Source organism: Bubalus kerabau, chromosome 4 (assembly GCF_029407905.1).
Source record: "Bubalus kerabau isolate K-KA32 ecotype Philippines breed swamp buffalo chromosome 4, PCC_UOA_SB_1v2, whole genome shotgun sequence".
NCBI classification, from domain to species: Eukaryota; Metazoa; Chordata; class Mammalia; order Artiodactyla; family Bovidae; genus Bubalus; species Bubalus kerabau.
In genome coordinates this window covers 164,916,049-164,939,139 of record NC_073627.1, presented here as the reverse complement: position 1 = coordinate 164,939,139, position 23,091 = coordinate 164,916,049, and the positions used below count along the sequence as shown (strand labels likewise).

At 36.9% G+C, this 23,091-nt stretch overlaps 1 protein-coding gene across 5 annotated transcripts in view; it reads right to left on the bottom strand.

Moving 5' to 3' along the window:
• The window catches only part of SLC44A1 (solute carrier family 44 member 1), a 251,700-nt gene that overhangs the window by 70,794 nt on the left and 157,815 nt on the right, over nucleotides 1-23,091 (bottom strand). For 4 of the 5 annotated variants that reach the window (XR_008713846.1, XM_055579208.1, XM_055579210.1 and 1 more), the window contains exons 13-15: nucleotides 12,370-12,507; nucleotides 5,305-5,541; nucleotides 3,382-3,462 (exon numbers count right to left, since the gene is read on the bottom strand). Coding sequence is in view for 4 of the 5 variants with exons in the window: in XM_055579208.1 (XP_055435183.1) it covers nucleotides 3,382-3,462; nucleotides 5,305-5,541; nucleotides 12,370-12,507 (456 nt within the window). In the remaining variant the exon portion in view is untranslated. Of the gene's footprint in view, nucleotides 1-25; nucleotides 3,463-5,304; nucleotides 5,542-12,369; nucleotides 12,508-23,091 lie in introns of those variants that run through there. The other variant, XM_055579207.1, reaches the window with a different exon arrangement.

The following is a 23,091-nucleotide window of genomic DNA, read 5'->3' as shown; positions in this document are numbered from 1 at the left end:
GAAAACAAAGTCATACAGAGTATAATCTTAGACAGTTATCATTAAAAGGAGATCATGAATGATGTAACAAATACACAGATGGTCACAAATGGCAATAAAGCAAAATGGATTGAGAATCCTTCTCCCCTGAACCTAAATTCCAGGGGCTTAAATTCCTATTGAAATTCACATTTCCCTCTGGGTTATCTTTAAGATAGGCAGAGAATTCATCTCTAGTTTACACTGCTCTAGTGCTCAGGTTTTTCCCTCCATTTTCTCTATAAGTTTCTCCTGTATGACAAAAAACAGAAGGCCAGAATATCTTTTTCTTAAACCTCATCATATTTGGTAAATTTTTCTAAATTAATTTTCAAAGATTTATAGAAAGACCTTACAAACCTTCAAAGTTTCCTTAACTAGTGAGGCTGTCTCTCAAGTCTAATAGGAAAATTGGAAGTAAAGGTCCGTCTAGTCAAGGCTATGGTTTTTCCAGTGGTCATGTATGGATGTGACGGTTGGACTGTGAAGAAAGCTGAGTGCTGAAGAATTGATGCTTTTGAATTGTGGTGTTGGAGAAGATTCTTGACAGTCCCTTGGACTGGAAGGAGGTCCAACCAGTCCATCCTAAAGGAGATCAGTCCTGGGTGTTCATTGGAAGGACTGATGCCAAAGCTGAAACTCCAATACTTTAGCCACCTCTTGCAAAGAGTTGACTCATTGGAAAAGACCCTGATGCTGGGAGGGATTGGGGGTAAGAGGAGAAGGGGACAACAGAGGATGAGATGGCTGGATAGCATCATGGACTTGATGGACATGAGTTTGAGTGAACTCCGGGAGTTGGTGATGGAGAGGGAGGCCTGGCATGCTGCGATTCATGGGGTCGCAAAGATTCGGACACGACTTAGCGACTGAACTGAACTGAACTGATATTTAGTTCAGTGATCCCCTGTCAAAAGTAAATATTTAAACCTTAGATTTCTGCACATTATTTTATAGACTAAAAAGCCCTCTTATATTAAACTATTGCATTAAAGAGAAAGACAGTGAACTTGAACAGCAGTGTTTCTACAGATGATGGTCTGTTAACAGAACTTTCATCTAAGGGAACAACATGTGAATTAAACCAAGCAAATACAAACAAGCAATCCTAAATTCAACCAAGCCCCAAACTATAGGAGGGAATTTCTCAGATAATTCTTTAGGGACATACACAAGATGCTGGTGGTAGTTGGGGTCAACTCTTATCATGCATACTACAAAAGAAAAGAAGAAGCAGAGGTGCTGATGAAAGATTTAAAAGTTAAAAGATTTAACTATGCTGTGAACAACAATTCACACTTCTCTCACAGGGACTTTTTGAACCACTTAAAATATCATTCTTACAGATCAAATGCTACAGTGTACAAAGCACCAGAAAAACAACCCACATAAAAGATGTATTTGGATACATAGCAGAGGGCTTTGTCATTAATCTGCAAGCAATAAACCAGTGAACAACATAAAGTAAAAGCAGAATGAAGAGTTCAATGCAGTTTCTGAATTAAGGGATATTAATTCAAAACTGAAACTAATATTAAGGGGAAAAAACCCTTTCTACATTTTTGGCTTCTAGTAGAATGCCACATAATGTAGGCAATTCTCCTAGTACTAATACCTATGAATGAGGGGTCTAGGTAAGAGAAGATATATTTGCATTCTGGTATGCCACAAGTCAGCTATCTTTCCCCCAGGAATAATACAGAAATACCTGCTAGCTCATGGTCAGAGTAGCTAGTGCTAAACTTCTAATTATTTCTCCCTTTCTTTAAACACTTATCACTGAAGAATGATTTAATGTAAGCTTCAACCACTGATAGGAGAGAAAAGAGGGGAGAGTTTACATTTTAAGATGGTATGTGTCTTTTAAAAGTTTTAGGTTTGAAACCTTATTTTCTGAACAATTAGGACAACCAAGCAGTGGCAGGAAGGAAGCCTTCCTCTTTTTTCCAGACCACCTTGGAGTTGGCAGCATTTTCACTTCAACCCCCTCAGGCTACGTGAAGTAAAGGGGATGCAGAAAGAAAGGGTAGGAAGGTGAGGTTCCTCAAAGGAGAAACTGGTGATTAGCGCCCCTTCCCTGTTCATCTAGTTCTGGCTGATGCACACTTAAAACTAAGAGTTTATATGGACATTCTAGATCTTTTTAATTATGATTAGAGCAACCTGTGCCTTGGGACTATAAGTGTTGAAGTTTTGATTTTATCATCATCAATGCTATTAAGAGCAACACTGAAACAGGCAACAGATGGGGTTATAGAGAAGAGTTTATGTCTAAACATTCTGTGAGGTTTTAATGCAGGTTGACTACGCAATTATTTTGTATAAACATGTACCTCTGCCATGAACCCATCTCCTCTATTCCTACATACTTAAATGGACTTGTTTTAAACTATCTATTTCTTAAATTAGAGACTTATAACCCAAACCATTTATTAAAGTATAAAGAAGAAAGACAAAAGAATCCTTACCTTACCTTTCTTGGGACATTATATGCAATTGGAAGGCATGTTATTTTAAATTAACTGTTTTAAGGATGTAGGCAATTATATAATATTTTGAAATAAACATGCTATTTAGGAAGAATACATTTGTAATACAAGCAGTAATTAGACCAATATAGCTAAAGACATCTGTCATTATGCAGCGGTAAGAATATGTGTTGGAAAAGCTACTCAGGATTCTCTTTCACTGGTTAACTTTAAGTTGCTTTTTTCAGTGGTTATATATATCACTGACCAGAGATCATTTATCTTTCTCACAATTAAGCTGAGGCTGGAGAAGACCAGATTGTCTTACTGAGTGGGAATGTGGGTGTGGATGGAAATAGCCTTGTTTGCTACTGAAAAATCGCTTAAGAAACAAAGAAAGTACAGTCCAGGCAACAGAAGAAAAAGTCAGCAAAGGGGAGAAGACAGTAACATAAACAAACCAATATTAAAAAGGGGGAGAAATATGAATTTCAGCAAGTTGAAAGGAATTGCTATCATCACTTCTAAAATGATAAGTATTAAACTGTCAGTTCAAGTGCACAACCAAATGTTCAGTCCCATGAAAACTAAACTCTGATAGCTAAAAACAAAAAAAAAATGGAAACTGCCAAGTTCATCTCAGGGACAAAGAGATCCCCTACCCCCGCCATGAACACTGTTCCTTTCAGCTTACTTTTACAGAGGGCGGTCTCAGCTGTGACAAGAATTCCGCCATCCAAGTGATGGGTAAACACACAAACAGAAAGAGCAGCATGTCCTGAGTGATACAGATCACAACAGCTTCTCCTGAACAAGTGCAGTCAGTGAAGAGAGAGAGAGAGAGGAAGAGAAAGTGAAATTCCTGGAGGGCAGCTGCCCCCTCGTCACCACCTACCATCGGTTTTAGCTCTCTGGCATCAGCAACGCCTCCCTTACCAGCTTCCTTCATTGCTTTCCTACTGTTTTCCACAAACTCCTGAAAAACAGGAACCAGATTACATAAATTCTTAGGTCCTTTCAGACTTTAGACAGTAGATGATTTCTAAAGAATATTGACACGTTTGACTCAGTAATGGCAAACGGATGGCCTAAAAAAAACCGGCAATAAATAGTGTTTGGTACCATACACAAGAATGGCTCAGTTTGAGGGTACGGACTGCAAGCTGTTGATATAAAATCTTTTTTCCCGCCATTCCTCGTGACAATCTTACTTAGACTCAAAGAGATGTTTAGTTATCTGGAAGAGAAAATAACTCTTGTTTTTTAGAAAAGACTATTTTCTCACCCTTAGAATTTTGTTTTCTTATTTTACTTTTTTCCATATCAAGGCTAAATAAATGAAACAAGAACATTTTATTCCATTAAGCCCCCTCTTTAAAATAACCCTAGGAGGTAAAAGAAAGCATTCACACTACTTAGCATACTATTTTTACCAAGGCATAAGGTCGCAAAGAGTTGGACACGACTGAGCGACTGAACTGAACAGAACTGAAATAAACTACTTAAAAAAAATTGTCTATATATGGCTTTGAAATTATTCCATAAAGTAGGAAGACAGGGAGTAACAACCAGAAACAGCTGGTCAGAAGCAGTTAAAATGGGATTATGCCCCTAAGGAAACATTTCTATCCTGTCAAAGTTTATGGAGCACTTCCTCATTCAATATCCTCATCATTCTTATAGACAAAACTAAAATGAGAAAAACTGTATTTTTTACTCTGTTTTTCATCAGCGGCTTAAAGAACAAAACAAACCCCTCCTTCTAAATGCCTTAATCACAAGAGAGATGCAGTGCTCTTAAGTCAAGTTCAATGATGAGAATAATCAGTTAGGATTATAACTGAGATTATAAAAATGCCCAAAATGTAGCTGGTGATGTTCTTAGTAACAGAGATAATGAGTACCAAATAGGTCAGTTGAATCATTTAGAATTTTTGAAATTGAAAAAAATCTAGCTTATTTATTAATACATTTATTTTAGATTTAACTGGATAAACCATATTACTGGAAGATGTTTTGTTATTTCAATGTCTAATGTTTAATCTTCAATACTATTCATTCTTGAGATAGGAATATTTCACAGATTAATAGCAAAGTATTATTAAAAATATCTTTAATTTGGTAGCATTTAACATAGATCCTAGCATTTAAATCATTTTAATATGGTTTCCAAATTTTTTAAAACATTTAACTGAGGTTCTAATATAGGGAAGCTGTAGAGGCTATGTAACTATAAAATATGTTATCTTTGTAAAGGTTTGGATCTTGACTAATGGAAAACAATACAATCTACCAGTCATGGGTCTGATAATCTGTATTCATTACAAAACATCCTCAATTTGGCTTGGCATACCTAGGATAAAGAGTTTTAACAGGTTGACAGCAATAATATTTAGAAAAGTAGTGAATGGAGAAATACAGGTAGGCACTACAACCCGGGAAATAAAACTTTTCTTCTTTGAATCCTGATTCAGAAAAGGCACTTAGGACGTGAGTGGTCCAACATTGCAGTTTCAAGGGCTAAAAACGCCTACGTAAGTTCATTTAACTGCAGAGACGAGGAGAGCAGTAGGGAGCAATGTGAAGTCAGGACTCTTAGTGGGATACTGCTCTAGCTAGGTGGATTGAAATGGTCTCATTCTTGCCAAAAGGGTCTTCTTCCCTGACTTCCCCAAGACTAGCCTCATTCATGAGTGCTACAGATTAATTCTTAATTACTCAGTTGCATATAATGGGAATTAAACATAGAGAATGTTTTACAACATTTATATTAGTATTTTTAATCCTCAAAGAAATAGAGGGCATTTGAAGTACTTACCATCAGTACTTTATCCATATAAAATTCTCTGCCTGGGCTCCCATCATTGTATTTTGTATCAACGGCAAAACACAAGAATAAAACATCCACTACCATTTCATAAATGGACAGGAAGCAATGGGCGACTAGGAAAGCAAAGAGGCAGACGATGATCAGAGGCAGCACCCATACTGTGTAATCCTGTTGGTAGTTGAGCAGCATAACCCCAGCCAGTCCCGTGCTGCAGACTATCAGCACCTGAAACAGAGAAAACAAAGACCACACTGAATAACCTCCTGCAGAAAACTTCTATTTCTTCATCATCTGCAGACTTATAATCCTCTTTACTATTTAGAAATGATGGCTGTATGAATTCATGCCCCCTAAACTTAGAAAGTGTAATCCATAGATAGGCATATACATGTGTATCATGTAACATAAAACATCATCCACGTTGACAATAAAAATAAGCAAGTTTTCCAAGTGGTATGCTTGTTCCCTTAGACTTCACTTATTTAGCATCTGTGGCAATCTCTAAGAGAAATGTATACCTATCTTAGAAAAAAAAATCACACACACTCTTAGCATGCAGAAGAAAATTACTGACATTGCAGAGTATTGCTGTGTATTTTTTCTAAGCATTTTTACATATATGAAATGCTATTATATAAACAAATCATTAAAAGCTCATTAATATTTATATATAATACATGCTTCTTAAGTAAATATTCAGCTACACTCTTTTCATTCTGTGGGTGGTTTAAAATTTATTTAACCATTCTCCTACATTTGGAGATGTTGTTTTCAGATTATGCTGCAACCAACATCTCTGAGAGCTTTCTTTTTGTATTTTATTTCCCATAGAACATGTGGTATGTTTAATACGATTTGCTATGAAGTGTTGATTTGGACTATTTGTGAAGAAAGAGATTGCCAAACACATTCATGCTGTAAAAGTAAAAGAAATAGCCATTTGCTCACTGTCAAGAACCATCTACTCTGATGCTTCATCACCACACATGCAGAACTTTAAATTTTCTGCGGTCCATTTAATATATTTTATTTCAGTTTTTCAATAACCCTATGAATAGCTTATAGCGAACATTATCACCCTTGTATTATAGATTGGGAAACATTCGTAGAGAGCCTAGCTGACCCGCCCAAGGCCACAGAGTAGAATAAAGAGCAGATACCACTCAAAATATAGTCTTGTGATGCCAACACCATTGCTCTTTCCAGGTAAACATTCAGCAAATACTTGGATACTGATACATCACAGTAACAGGTACACTGAATCCTAGCCTCACTCTTGCCCAGCCCTTCACCTGGCCTAGCATCAAGCTGTAAATAACAAAGAAAAAGAAAGAGTCCTCAAGAACCACAGCAGCCTTTCCTTGCCCAGGGTTGAAGACAAGAGACTGGGAATTCTTTTGTCTTTCCCCTACTATTTGTCAACACAAAAGCACCTCTCATTCATCATTATCTTAACCAGGAATTATAATGCATCAGAGGATATACTGGTTAAGCTACAAATTGATCCCTCTCTCAGATGATTTTAGGGAGCAAAGCTGGGTCTGCTCCCCTCCCATCATTTTTGTGGCAATACATTTAAGAATCTTCTCTCATGATGAGTTATTTCTGGGGTAATGTCCACAAACGGCTAATTAGGCCCATTTTTTTTTTCCCTCTCTTCTGGTTTCAGTTTTTTTTTTTGGTTTCAATTTTAGAGTGAGTTATTTCTTACCCTTTTCTTCAATGTTTTTATATCTACCCTATGGGAGAACTGAGCTGCTTTATGCTCTCTCTTGCCACTAAAAGTTAAAACCACATTTGAATGTTAAAGTCAATAATAGGCAGAAGATGTGGTTCAGGCAAAGCAGATGTTGAGACAAAAGCTGTTGAGGTAGAATACTGTCACATGAGAAACAACTATGAAAATCAGTGATATTTAGCTTAAAAAGTCAAAGAAATGTAATAATTACTCCCTAGTATAATGAAAGGGTATCATGCATCCCTTCAAGCAGAGGATACAATTAGTGGTTATCAAATTATCAGATGGGCTAGGAATCACTTGGGGAGTTTGTGAATAAAATGCAGATTCTTGAGCCTTGCCCCCATAGAGTCTGATTGGTTGGATTTAAGATGAAGTCAGCAATATTCATTTTAAAAGTACCCCCAGTGAGTCTTAGAAAGTCCACAGCCTACAAGTAGTACGGCTCTATATACCTCGTGGGTGTCCTTCATGGTGGAGTACACATAGCCAAGGGAGTGTTCAAGAGAATCACTTGGGACTTCTATTTATATTTTTCATATGCTAAAAATTTATTTCTTATTAAAAGCTATGCATGTATCATCGGAGAAGGCAATGGCACCCCACTCCAGTACTCTTGCCTGGAAAATCCCATGGACGGAGGAGCCTGGTAGGCTGCAGTCCATGGGGTCGCGAAGGTCGGACATGACTGCGCGACTTCACTTTCACTTTTCACTGCCATGCATTGGAGAAGGAAATGGCAACCCACTCCAGTGTTCTTGCCTGGAGAATCCCAGGGACGGGTGAGCCTGGTGGGCTGCCGTCTATGGGGTCGCACAGAGTTGGACACGACTGAAGCGACTTAGCAGCAGCAGCAGCATGCATATAAATAAATAAATATACTGGGGAAGTGTGCTCAAAATTTTTAATACGATATGTAATTTTAAAAGTTTAGACAATCTTATAATAAAGGATAAATTATTGGCAAATCAGGGTAGAATGTGAGAAGCAGGAAGAAAGGATACTAGTTTTGGAGTCAGAAAGATGTAAGATTGAATCTGAGTTAGTACTTTTTAGTTTTGTGACTAAGCAAGTTCATTTAACTTTTCTGAGCCTATTTATCCATCTTTAAAAGAGATACAATATGACATACACCCTGTAATTGTTTCTGAAAGCATTTTACATAGTGACTGGGAATCTTAGTTTCTTCCTTTTTTTGGTCATCAATCTTGGATTTATGATGCCTTTTCTCCCATGAAACCCATGTTTTGAAAGATTTTATTTACCAATAAAATAGCATCTTTAAGTAACAATTTATATTTTCATTTTTTAATTGAATGAACTCAGATTAAATTGTCAACTAGGACATATAAGGAGTGTCACAAAAGTATTATCAAACAGACATAAAGTAATATAAATATGCAATATCTATTAGACTTTAAAATGTTGAAATATAGCTTCTACATCTTTATTCTTAACCTTTGAGGACCCTATAGGCCAGCAATCATAGGTCATAAGCCACTAAACTAGAGGAGCTAGGGTCTCTTCTAAATCTAATTTACCATTCCATAAAATCATTGGGGCTTCACAGAAACAAAATCCATGACACTATTTTTTGTTTTCTTTCTAAAATCAAGTTTTTGAAAATTAAATTTTAAGTTCTGAAATAATTATGGATTAATGTGAAATAGTAGAAAAGTAACACAGAACAAACCCCATGTACCATTTATCCAGTTCCCTTCAGTAATAACAGTTTGCAAAATTATATTGACAGTAGTGAATACAAAGTCACAATCTAGACACTGACACCAGCACAGCAAAGACAGCGACATTCCCATCATCACAAGCCTCCCTCATTTTAACTTTTTATAGCTATCCCTACTTCTCCCCAACCCCATCACTAACTTGGCAACCACATATATGGTCTCCATTTCTATAATGTCATTTTAAGAAAGTTGTATAAATGGAATCAGACAATACTTAACCTTCTGGGACTGGCATTTTTCACTCAGCATAATTCCCTCAAGATTCATCCAAGTTGTTGAATGCACTAATAATCTGTTCCTAACACTTTTATGTTTATGATGATCTATCCAGTTGAACTATCTGACCAAAAACTATTTCTGAATACTAGTAGCTATTAATTTCACTAATTTCAGTTAATTTCATTAACTGTAACAAAAGAAACTCTTTAAAAGATTTATTGTATTTTGTGATCAGAAGTACATTTTTGGAAAAGGAAAACAACCAAAAAAAGAAAAAGGAAAACAAGAAATTCATTTTAGTAAGTTAGAAACCCAGAAGTTTTTTTTTTTTTTCTCTCTTATCTTTTTCCTTTTTTGATTTGTCAGTTTAAAAACTGTTTATCTTTCATGGTCTTAGGTCTTTTTGTAAATAATGTTCGATATATTATTCAAAATTATACTTTGCTGGAAAGCAACTTGGAAATACATATCAAAAATCCTATTATGTACTTGAACTCATTAATTCCACTTCTACAATTCTGGCCTTAGGACATAAGTATTACTGTGGGCAAGAACTGGTATACAAAAGTTTCACTATAGTACACTTTATAATAGTAAAAAAACTGAGGAAAGTTCAATAGTAAAAAACAAAGGCTCTGTTAAATAAATGATACAATTGTATAATCACATTTAAGACATTTTTAATAAAATGAGAAATGCTCATAATATGAAATGAAAAAAGGGATACAAAACTGTCTTTTCTACCAGATTTTAAATTCACTTTATTGACTAGTATTATAACCAGCATCCAGAAAAGCCCCTGGTACATTACTAGTAAGTACTCTATACTTGTTTAATGACTAAAAGGTTATGAGAAACATAAGAAAAAAACCTAAGAAAAAAAGCGTGTCTTCTTGGAAGACAGGCAGCTGAAAAACTCAAAGCCAATTTTAAAACACTACATTTTATCATGTATATATTTTTCCATTATAAAAAAATGCATAGAAACTTTACCATGGTAAAGTGGGAGAAGGGGTTTAGAATCACTCATATTTTCAATACCTGAAAGCAATCATGATTAACATTTTGAGATATTAGTTTTAATTTTTTTCTTATGCACATTTTTAAACAGTTCTGTGATAGTCTAGTAGTTTTACTCAGCTTTTCCACTTACCATATTATACACAATCATATTATAAACTCTTAATAAAAAAACATAATTAGGGAATTCCCTGATGGTTCAGTGGTTAAAACCACAGTGCTTTCACTGTGGAGGGCACAGGTTCAATCTCTGGCTAGGGAACTAGCTCTTAAAGATTGCATGGCATGGCCAAAAAAATTTAAAAAAAAAAAAAAAAGAAAAGGTTTAATAGGCAAATAGTCTGCAGATTATTACTTCCAACTTTTATTATTAGGCAGTAGACTGCTTACATTTGGTCACTATTATAAATAATGCTGTATTTAGAATTATCTCTAGTAGTTTACCATCATCAGAATCACTGAATCAAAAGGCTTCAGGGAAAAAGGCCCAGGGACAACATTTTTGTCAGTTAAGGCAATTATAGCTCACAGTGATTAAAAACTTTGAAGTCAGATCTGAATCTGAACTCCAGCTCTGCCGCATTTGAGTTTTCTAAATTTGGACAACCTACTTAGCTCTCTAAACTTGGTCTCCTTTGCTGTAAAATGAGATAATAGTAGTAGCTCTGCTTATGGGGTGGAGGGAGGGGGACCAAATGTGACACTTCACATGCAGCGCTGCCCTCAGGGCCTGGTACCCAGGGAGAGCCACAAACTTTTTAATTGCTCTGTATATTTATATTTATATATGTTTTTAAGTTGCTTTTTAGGTACTAGGGGTCAATTATAAATATGTAAAAAATAAACCAAAAGTCTGGGGTCTCCCTGAGTTATTTATATAGCACATAAATAACAGTAAGGGTTAGTAACAGGGTCAGACCTGTATTTAGTTCTTAATATGAATTAACTCATTTCGTTCTTACTATAAAAAGTTTCTTATTGTAAAAACATGACAAAAATCCAGGAGTCATAATATATGTTTAATTACAAATTTTCAAAATAACTATCTGTACAGTTGTATAATTATTCTTAGATGACTGCTGCCTAAGAACTTAAAACTACACAGTGCTATGGGATGAGGGTTAGGGGTGGGAGGGAGGCTCCAGAGGGAGGGGATATATGTATACTTATAGCTGATTCACACTGTTTTATAGCAGAAACCAATACAACATTGTAAAGCAATTATATATATTCCAATTAAAAAATAAATTAAAAAACCTACATAGTGCTAATCAATGCCTTTCAACATCAAATATTTTTTCCCTTTTCCTTTGCAAGGGAAAAATGTGCTTTTCCTTACAAAAGCACAGTGGCTGGAGTAAAAAGTGCTCAATAGTAAAAGAACAGCATTTGATGGAACAGTGGCCATCATGATAATGAGTAATTATTAAGGTTATCAAAGCAAAATGAAAAAATACATAATAGAATATGAAGTGAAAAGAGCAGAACAAATAGGTATGTATAGTAGGACTGTTACACTATAGACATATAAGCCTACGAAAAATATGGGAGGTAAATATAAAAATAAGTTATTAGGTTATAGTGGTAGTATCTTAAATTTTCTGAGTATTTTATGGTTTGAAATATAGATACAATGAACCCCAATTATAATGTTATCTAATATTTTTCAGATTTTAATAGCATAGAATAAAAAGATGCTTGAGGACAGTTAACTCTCATTCCCTAACAGTTCTATTTTAAGGGATTTATATATAGTTAACAATGACCATTAATATTCATCAAGAACCTACAATGTCTCAGGCACTATCTTAGGTACTCTACACATATTAATTAGCCTAATCCTCACAACTCTAGGGGTTTGGCACTATTGTGACACCAATTTCACAGATGGACAAAGAGAGGCACAGAGTAGTTATGTACCCTGCCTTAAGTCACACAGCTGGTGAGACCAGGATTTTCATTCAGGCAGCCAGGCTTCAGGTGCAGTGGTCCTAACCACCACATGGACTGTTTCTTATTTCAAAATATGTCAGGAGAATCACGGGCAAATTACTTAACTGTGTTTGCCTCTGATTCCTCATCTGTATCATGAAGTTAATAGATAATAATAGAACTTCCATTACAAATTTGTTATGAGGATTAAACGAGCACAATACATGTAAAGTCCTTAGAAAAATGCCTGATACATATTGAGGGCTCTGTAAGTGCTTGCTTTATATTTTGTGACTTTTACGTTTTTGGTGGGCTACATATATGTTTTAAGTTCAAAAGCAACTATTGCATACATGAAAATTTACTGTATGTCTCAGATAATATACTTGGTTTTATTACCTTGCCTAGGAATAACATGAAATCCCCCACTGTGTTGATGGCAGCTACTCGCAGAGCATTCTCCACGAGAATGACAAAGGCATCCTTCGCTGAGGTGCAGAAATTGGTGCTGTTGATAGCTGTGGCTGTGTATGCATTCTGGACAAAAGCGAAAACAATTCATCGGTAAATGTTATCTTTACAATTTAAACCAAGGATAGTTAAAGCATAGCTTGCAAAAATATTTCACAGTTAAACCCATGGCTTTGGTGAGGTACAGATTTAGATTAAGCACAAGGAAATATAAGGCATTAAAAAAAAAACAAAAAAAACCTGATATGGTAAAGAGAACTCAGATGGCCTAGTTTTGGTCCTTTAAAAACATTGACTTTTATTAAAACGCACATAAACCTTTCCAACATTCATTACCTTCTTCCCCGTCTTAGTAAATCAAACCATAATTTAACCTTTCCAAGATACTTTGGGTTCATCGCTAGGCATTTCAGTGATGCTTTAAAAGCTACATGCACATATAAAGGCACCAGATTGCTGTGCTGTTATATCGGGAACATCTATTTCCTTCTCCTTGGCACTTTCTTCTGTGCTGACGCTTCTCACAGTTCTAGCAGCAGACAACTCTTTGTCGCTGATTTTATACCTCTCCCTCCTGGGGCAGAACATCAAATCCCCTTTGAGAAAACAATGCTTTCTCATTCTCTTGGAGTCTGAGTGAGGTTGACACTACGTCCAGCTCTGGGGGTAAGCTTTGATCGATGTAAGTCAATCAACATGGTTCACCCACAGTGACTGCTTCAGGAATTGGTACGTAAACGAATCAGAGCCAATGAAAGTAAAAGATGCTCCCTTGGGCTTCTGGGGAAAAAAGTTTTCTTTCTCTTCTGTAGGTGCTCTGACAGAGGAGCTCTCTCATGTACCTGGATGTAAGGTGTGAGGATACAAATGACCATGCCTGTCTTGCCAACATAATGGAAGTCAGAGCAGAGACAGAAACCAGGTACCTGCCCTTGGTGACAATCTTTACATGGTTAGGAACCAGCCAGATTCTGTACTTCTCAGTTACAGAAGCTAATAAATACCTAAGAATCTCTCCCTTCTTCCCACCCCCACCCCTTTCTCAATCTTGCTCTTGTTGGGGCTAGACTGGGCTGGTTTTCTTTCTCCTGTAGTACTCAGAACCCAGCTGACATATTTTATCCAATCATACCTGCTTCTGTCTCCCCATGTTTTCTTTGACTAATAGTCACTCTGATTTTTTTTTTTCTTCTTTTCTACATTACGTTCTAGAATAGAACTGACATTTCCTGGAAAATGTGAATAAGTAACATAACACGAAATATGTCTGAGTCTTAAGAAAGGAAAGTATACGGACTTTGTAATGAAAACTTAGAGTCCTGAGCAATTTTTGGCTTACTGCTGACTTAAGAAATTGTTGGTGAGTCCAAAATATGAAGTTGCAGGAAAAACGCAGAACACAAAGGCATACTTTATACTGTGTTGTCTGTAACGTTTTAAACACTGAGATCAGAAGAGAGAGTCTTTAATTTATGAGTGTTCCAATTGTACACTCGTTAGTTATTACGAACTGGGTATGAAGATGAGGTTGGAGTCATCAAAAATTTAATTTGCCATTATATGATTAATTCCATTGGTTAAAAATGCAGAACTTTTCAGGGCCAAAGAGAGACTACTGTACTGAGTAGGTCACTATTTGTGGTTCATAAACTTTATTCGGTATTGGAACAGCAGGAAATAACAGCGCTCTTTGAGAAACACAGTATGATCTTAATACAGGAAATGTCTTCATACAGGTTGGCATAGCTTGTATGCAGTAGCCCTCATAGTCAACAATAGAGTCCAAAATGCAGTACCTGGGTGCAATCTCAAAAACGACAGAACGAACTTGGTTCACTTCCAAGGCAAGCCATCCAAGTCTATGCCCCAATCACTAATGCCAAAGAAGATAAAGTTGAATGGTTCTATGAAGACCTACAAGGTTCTCTAGAACTAACACCAAAAAAAAAGATGTCCTTTTCATCATAGGGGACTGGAATGCAAAACTAGGAAGTCAAGATATACCTGAAGTAACAGGCAAGTTTGGCCTTGGAGTACAAAATGAAGCAGAGCAAAGGCTAACAGAGTTTTGCCAAGAGAACGCACTGGTCAGAGCAAACACACTGTTCTAACAACACATGAGACAACATGGACATCACCAGTTGGTCAATACTGAAATCAGATGTATTCTATTCTTTGCAAATGAAGATGAAGCTCTATATAGTCAGCAAAAACAAGACCAGGAGCTGACTGTGGCTCAGATCATGAACTCCTTATTGCAAAATTCAGACTTAAATTGAAGAAAGTAGGGAAAACCACCAGGCCATTTAGGTATGACCTAAATCAAATCTGTTATGATTATGCAGTGGAAGTGACAAATAGATTCAAAGGATTAGATCTGATACACACAGTGCCTGAAGAACTATGGACAGAGGTTCGCAATACTGTTCAGGAGGTGGCGATCAAAACGATCCCCAAAGGAAAAATGCAAGAAGGCAAAGTGGTTATCTGAGGAGGCCTTACAAATAGCTGAGAAAAGAAGAGAAGCAAAGGGCACAGGAGAAAAGGAAAGATATACCCATCTGAATGCAGAGTTCCAAAGAATAGCAAGGAGAGATAAGAAAGCCTTCCTCAGTGATCAATACAAAGAAATTGAGGAAAACTATAGGATGGGAAAGACTAGAGATCACTTCAAGAAAATCAGAGATATCAAGGGAACTTCTCATGCAAAGATGGGCACAATAAAGGACAGAAATGGTATGCACCTAGCAGAAGCAGAAGATATTAAGAAGAGGTGGCAAGAATACACAGAAGAACTATAAAAAAAAAAAAAGATCTTAATGGCCCACATAACCACAATGGTGTGATCATTCATCTAGAACCAGACATTTTGGAGTGCAAAGTCAAGTGGGCCTTAGGAAGCATCACTACAAACAAAGGTACTGGAGTCGATGGAATTCCAGCTGAGCTATTTCAAATCCTCAAAGATGATGCTGTTAAGTGCTGCACTCAATTCGTCACCAAATTTGGAAATCTCCACAGCCACCACAGGACTGGAAAAGGTCAGTTTTCATTCCAGTCCCAAAGAATGTTCAAAGTACTGTACAACTGCATTCATTTCACTTGTTAGCAAAGTAATGCTGAAAATTCTCCCAGCTAGGCTTCAACAGTATGTGAACCGAGAACTTCCAAATGTTCAAGCTGGATTTAGAAAAGGCAGAGGAATCAGAGATCAAATTGCCAACAACCTTTGGCAGAAACAATCATAGAAAAAGGAAGAGAATTCCAGAAAAACATCTACTTCTGGTTCACTGACTAGGCTAAAGCCTTTGACTGTGTGCATGACAACAAACTATGGAAAATTCTTAAAGACATGGGAATACTAGACCATCTTACCTACTTCCTGAGAAATCTGTATGCAGGTCAAGAAGCAACAGTTAGAACCAGACATGGAACAATGGATCAGTTACAAATTGGGAAAAGAGTACATCAAGGCTGTATATTGTCACCCTGCTTATTTAATTTATATGCAGAGTACATCATGAGAAATGTTGGGTTGGATGAAGCAGAAGCTGGAATCAAGACTGCTGGGAGAAATGTCAATAATCTCAGACATGTAGATGACACCAGCCTTATGGCAGAAAGTGAAGAGGAACTAAAGAGCCTCTGGATGAAGGTGAAAGAGGAGAGTGAAAAGCTGGCTTAAAACTCAACATTCAAAAAACTAAGATCATGGCATCTGGTTCCAACACTTCATGGCAAATAGATGGGAAAACAATGGCAACAGTGACAGACTTTAATTTTTTGGTCTCCAAAATCACTACAGATGGTGATTGTAGCCATGAAATTGAGACGCTTGCTCTTTGGAAGAAAAGCTATGACCAACCTAAATAGCATATTAAAAAGCAGAGACATGGTGTATGATCTTTTTAATGTGTTGTTGGATTCTGATTGCTAGAATTTTGTTAAGGATTTTTGCATCTATGTTCATCAGTGATATTGGCCTGTAGTTTTCTTTTTTTGTGGGATCTTTGTCAGGTTTTGCTATTAGGGTGATGGTGGCCTCATAGAATGAGTTTGGAAGTTTACCATCCTCTGCAATTTTCTGGAAGAGTTTGAGCAGGATAGGTGTTAGCTCTTCTCTAAATTTTTGGTAGAATTCAGCTGTGAAGCCGTCTGGACCTGGGCTTTTGTTTGCTGGAAGATTTTTGATTACAGTTTCAATTTCCGTGCTTGTGATGGGTCTGTTAAGAGTTTCTATTTCTTCCTGGTCGAGTTTTGGAAAGTTGTACTTTTCTAAGAATTTGTCCATTTCTTCCTCGTTGTCCATTTTATTGGCATATAATTGTTGATAGTAGTCTCTTATGATCCTTTGTATTTCTGTGTTGTCTGTTGTGATCTCTCCATTTTCATTTCTAATTTTATTGATTTGATTTTTCTCCCTTTGTTTCTTGATGAGTCTGGCTAATGGTTTGTCAATTTTATTTATCCTTTCAAAAAACCAGCTTTTGATTTTGTTGATTTTTGCTATGATCTCTTTTGTTTCTTTTGCATTTATTTCTGCTCTAAGTTTTAAGATTTCTTTCCTTCTACTAACCCTGGGGTTCTTCATTTCTTCCTTTTCTAGTTGCTTTAGGTGTAGACTTAGGTTATTTATTTGACTTTTTTCTTGTTTCTTGAGGTGTGCCTGTATTGCTATGAACTTTCCCCTTAGGACTGCTTTTACCGTGTCCCACAGGTTTTGGGTTGTTGTGTTTTCATTTTCATTCGTTTCTATGCAAATTTTGATTTCTTTTTTGATTTCTTCTGTGATTTGTTGGTTATTCAGCAGCGTATTGTTCAGTCTCCATATGTTGGAATTTTTAATAGTTTTTCTCCTGTAATTGAGATCTAATCTTACTGCATTGTGGTCAGAAAAGATGATTGGAATGATTTCTATTTTTTTGAATTTACCAAGGCTAGCTTTATGGCCCAGGATGTGATCTATCCTGGAGAAGGTTCCATGTGCACTTGAGAAAAAGGTGAAATTCATTGTTTTGGGATGAAATGTCCTATAGATATCAATTAGGTCTAACTGGTCTATTGTATCGTTTAAAGTTTGTGTTTCCTTGTTAATTTTCTGTTTAGTTGATCTATCCATAGGTGTGAGTGGGGTATTAAAGTCTCCCACTATTATTGTGTTATTGTTAATTTCTCCTTTCATACTTGTTAGCATTTGTCTTACATACTGCGGTGCTCCCGTGTTGGGTGCATATATATTTATAATTGTTATATCTTTTTCTTGGATTGATCCTTTGATCATTATGTAGTGACCTTCTTTGTCTCTTTTCACAGCCTTTGTTTTAAAGTCTATTTTATCTGATATGAGTATTGCTACTCCTGCTTTCTTTTGGTCCCTATTTGCATGGAAAATGTGGGCTTTATCCCAGGGATGCAAGGATTCTTCAATATCCGCAAATCAATCAATGTAATACACCACATTAACAAATTGAAAAATAAAAACCATATGATTATCTCAATAGATGCAGAGAAAGCCTTTGACAAAATTCAACATCCATTTACGATAAAAACTCTCCAGAAAGCAGGAATAGAAGGAACATACCTCAACATAATAAAAGCTATATATGACAAACCCACAGCAAACATTATCCTCAATGGTGAAAAATTGAAAGCATTTCCTCTAAAGTCAGGAACAAGACAAGGGTGCCCACTTTCACCATTACTATTCAACATAGTTTTGGAAGTTTTGGCCACAGCAATCAGAGCAGAAAAAGAAATCAAAGGAATCCAAATTGGAAAAGAAGAAGTAAAACTCTCACTATTTGCAGATGACATGAGCCTCTACATAGAAAACCCTAAAGACTCCACCAGAAAATTACTAGAACTAATCAATGACTATAGTAAAGTTGCAGGATATAAAATCAACACCCAGAAATCCCTTGCATTCCTATACACTAATAATGAGAAAACAGAAAGAGAAATTAAGGAAACAATTCCATTCACCATTGCAACGGAAAGAATAAAATACTTAGGAATATATCTACCTAAAGAAACTAAAGACCTATATATAGAAAACTATAAAACACTGGTGAAAGAAATCAAAGAGGACACTAACAGATGGAGAAATATACCATGTTCATGGATTGGAAGAATCAATATAGTGAAAATGAGTATACTACCCAAAGCAATCTATAGATTCAATGCAATCCCTATCAAGCTACCAACAGTATTCTTCACAGAGCTGGAACAAATAATTTCACAATTTGTATGGAAATACAAAAAAACCTCGAATAGCCAAAGCGATCTTGAGAAAGAAGAATGGAACTGGAGGAATCAACCTACCTGACTTCAGGCTCTACTACAAAGCCACAGTTATCAAGACAGTATGGTACTGGCACAAAGACAGAAATATAGATCAATGGAACAAAATAGAAAGCCCAGAGATAAATCCACGCACATATGGACACCTTATCTTTGACAAAGGAGGCAAGAATATACAATGGATTAAAGACAATCTCTTTAACAAGTGGTGCTGGGAAATCTGGTCAACCACTTGTAAAAGAATGAAACTAGAACACTTTCTAACACCATACACAAAAATAAACTCAAAATGGATTAAAGATCTAAACCTAAGACCAGAAACTATAAAACTCCTAGAGGAGAACATAGGCAAAACACTCTCTGACATACATCACAGCAGGATCCTGTATGACCCACCTCCCAGAATATTGGAAATAAAAGCAAAAATAAACAAATGGGACCTAATTAACCTTAAAAGCTTCTGCACATCAAAGGAAACTATTAGCAAGGTGAAAAGACAGCCTTCAGAATGGGAGAAGATAATAGCAAATGAAGCAACTGACAAACAACTAATCTCGAGAATATACAAGCAACTCCTACTGCTCAACTCCAGAAAAATAGATGACCCAATCAAAAAATGGGCCAAAGAACTAAATAGACATTTCTCCAAAGAAGACATACAGATGGCTAACAAACACATGAAAAGATGCTCAACATCACTCATTATCAGAGAAATGCAAATCAAAACCACTATGAGGTACCATTTCACACCAGTCAGAATGGCTGCGATCCAAAAGTCTACAAGCAATAAATGCTGGAGAGGGTGTGCAGAAAAGGGAACCCTCTTACACTGTTGGTGGGAATGCAAACTAGTACAGCCACTATGGAGAACAGTGTGGAGATTCCTTCAAAAACTGGAAATAGAACTGCCTTATGATTCAGCAATCCCACTGCTGGGCATACACACTGAGGGAACCAGAAGGGAAAGAGACACGTGTACCCCAATGTTCATCGCAGCACTGTTTATAATAGCCAGGACATGGAAGCAACCTAGATGTCCATCAGCAGATGAATGGATAAGAAAGCTGTGGTACATATACACAATGGAGTATTACTCAGCCATTAAAAAGAATACATTAGAATCAGTTCTAATGAGGTGGATGAAACTGGAGCCTATTATACAGAGTGAAGTAAGCCAGAAAGAAAAACACCAATACAGTATACTAATGCATATATATGGAATTTAGAAAGATGGTAACAATAACCCTGTGTACGAGACAGCAAAAGAGACACTGATGTATAGAACAGTCTTATGGACTCTGTGGGAGAGGGAGAGGGTGGGAAGATTTGGGAGAATGGCATTGAAAATGTAAAATATCATGTATGAAACGAGTTGCCAGTCCAGGTTCGATGCACGATACTGGATGCTTGGGGCTGGTGCACTGGGACGACCCAGAGGGATGGTATGGGGAGGGAGGAGGGAGGAGGGTTCAGGATGGGGAACACATGTATACCTGTGAGGATTCATTTTGATATTTGGCAAAACTAATACAATTATGTAAAGTTTAAAAATAAAATAAAATTAAAAAAAAAAAAAGCAGAGACATTACTTTGCCAACAAAGGTCTATCTAGTCAAAGCTATGGTTTATGGATGTGAGAGTTGGACTATAAAGCAAGCTGAGCACCGAAGACTTGATGGTTTTGAACTGTGGTGTTGGAGAAGACTCTTGCAAGTCCCTTGGACTGCAAAGAGATCAAACCAGCCCATCCTAAAGGAAATCAACCCTGAATATTCATTGGAGGGACTGATGCTGAAGCTGAAACTCCCAATACTTTGGCCACCAGATTTGAAGAGCCAACTTATTGGTGAAGACCCTGATGCTGGGAAAGACTGAAGGTAGGAGGAGAGGGGACGACAGAGGGTGAGATGGTTGGATGGGATCACTGACTCAATGGACATGAGTTTGAGTAAGCTCTGGGAGTTGGTGATGGACAGGGAAGCCTGGTGTACTGCAGTCTATGGGGTCGCAAAGAGTTAGACACAACTGAGTGACTGAACTGAACTGAAACTGCAAATGAGCATATGTGGTTTGTGTTTCAAAAAGGCTGAGAAGGTGGGTTCTCTAGACTGTAAGTGAGGTTGGTGTTGATTCTTAACGTTACTCTAGAGGAGGGGCAACAAAGATTTTTGGTAAAAGACCAGATAGTGAATATTTTTGGCTTTGTTGACCATATAGTCTCTGCCACAATTGCTCAGTTCTGCCATCATAACGTAAAACAGCCAAAACAGTTTGTAAATTAATGAACATAGCTGTGTTCCAATAAAACTTATGTACTGAAGTACATATTTAGCCCACAGGGAGCAGTTTGAAAACTCTGCCCTAAAATAAATTATTAATGGGGCTTGTTTGGTTGTTTTTATTTGTTTTGTTTTGGGTTTGTTTGTTATTGTAGTTCATTTTTTAGGTGAGTACGGAACCGGTGAGAATTCGGAACTACTCTGGGTTCCTTGAGAATAGATCAGGCTTAGAAAGTTCTGTATCATTTTTAGCCGAGTTACTGTTACATAAGATCAAAAGCACAGTTTATTTTGATGTCATGAGGCTATTCGCAAAATGTTTCAAAAGAAGTTTTATAGAAGATTAGGAAATGTGAACCACTGCAGTTAGGTAATTAACTCTTTGGTGCCTGCTGTCTTTTAACTGATAGGAAGCACTGGCCAATGACAGCATAAAGTGGAAAAGCAGCAGATGAGTGCTACCAGGACAACTTAATAGTATGAGTTCCTTAAAATATTGTATATATTAGCTTTTGAGATAAGAGCTATGAGCACAAGATAGTAATATATTGTGCTGTTGTTCATTCGCTCAGTCGTGTCCGACTCTTTGGTGACCCCATGGATTGCAGCACGCCAGGCTTCCCTGTCCTGCACTATTTTCTGAAGCTTGTTCAAACTCATGTCCATTGAGTCGGTGATGCCATCCAACCATCTCGTCCTCTATCATCCCTTTCTCTTCCTACCATCTATCTTTCCCAGTATCAGGGGCTTTTCCAATAAGTCAGTAGGGTAAAATACCCTACCATATTAACTACACACATACTATCTATGTATGTACACACACACACACACACACACACACACATAATTAATGTTGATGTAAAAAAGCATCATTATAATGCCTAGAATCAAGGATACTGGATAACCCATTTAAAATAACTGGGTGTTGTCTTAAATCTCACCCCTTAAATGAAGACCAACAATGCTTAACTATGTTGTACTCCCCTTTTCAGTTTGAACATAACTTTCCTTGAAAGAAGAGGCAGGACCGAGAGGATCCACATACTTCCAATCTCTCTCTTCTGTTATCATCAGGCCAGCTGAGTCTAAGAGCAGGCCCAATGTTTCCAAACTAAACAACAAAAGTTTTTTTTGCTGCTCTCATTAATTTTGAGAGCTTCACTTTACTTGGGAATTATTCTTCTTCCTCTGCTGCTTCTTTTCTCCCTCCTCCAACCATCTCCACCCATTTGATCTACTTTTAAAGCAAAAGGCTATTTGTAGACATGAAAGGAGGCAGCAGTGATTTCTTTTCTCCATTCCTTGGTTCCGGGGTTGGATGTGCTCATAGAAATTCAGCCTTCTTGGCAATATTCCTACAGATCTATGCAACTCTTTTATAGTTAACCTAACTGAAAAAAGTGGGTATTTTATAAACTTTTTCCTACTCCCAAGGCAAGAAGATGAGCTGCATGTGATACACAAAGGTCAAGATGATCTCTTTTGGAAGAAAAATGTGCTAAAGATCATAGCAGGCCATTGAAATTTCCCTCTCCTTCTATATCTCTTAGTCTAAAGGATTCACACCAGGGTTCTCAAGAAATTCTGAGTCCTTTGTGGCTAATAAGCTTTCTCTGAGCTTTTTGCTGATGACTTAGTTGAGATTTTTAGAGCCCACTCACCTTCTTCCCAGATTGCCTTCCTGATATTGAGCTAAATTGCCCACAGAGAGTCATCAATGATTAACATTTAGCCTGTGCCCAACATCTGCTCAGGCAGGACACAGGCTTAAAGACTCAATTCTTTAAGTCTCGCTGGCAGGACTCAATTCTCAGAAGCAACATGAAAGATGATCACCATCCAGAAATCCTTATAAAAGGATGCCTATTAGCCCAAGCGGTCCCTGGTGTGTGTACTTTTGTGTGAAAGGTTATAGTGAAAAGTACTGGTCCCCAGGCCTGCCTGGTCATAGGTCCCAGAGCACAGATTCTATACTTTCACACCTTCTTTCTTTTCTTCATTTAAGGACCTAGAAATTCTCTTAAAGTTTAAAATCTTAACATAATAACCCACTTAATAGGGCAAGCTAGAT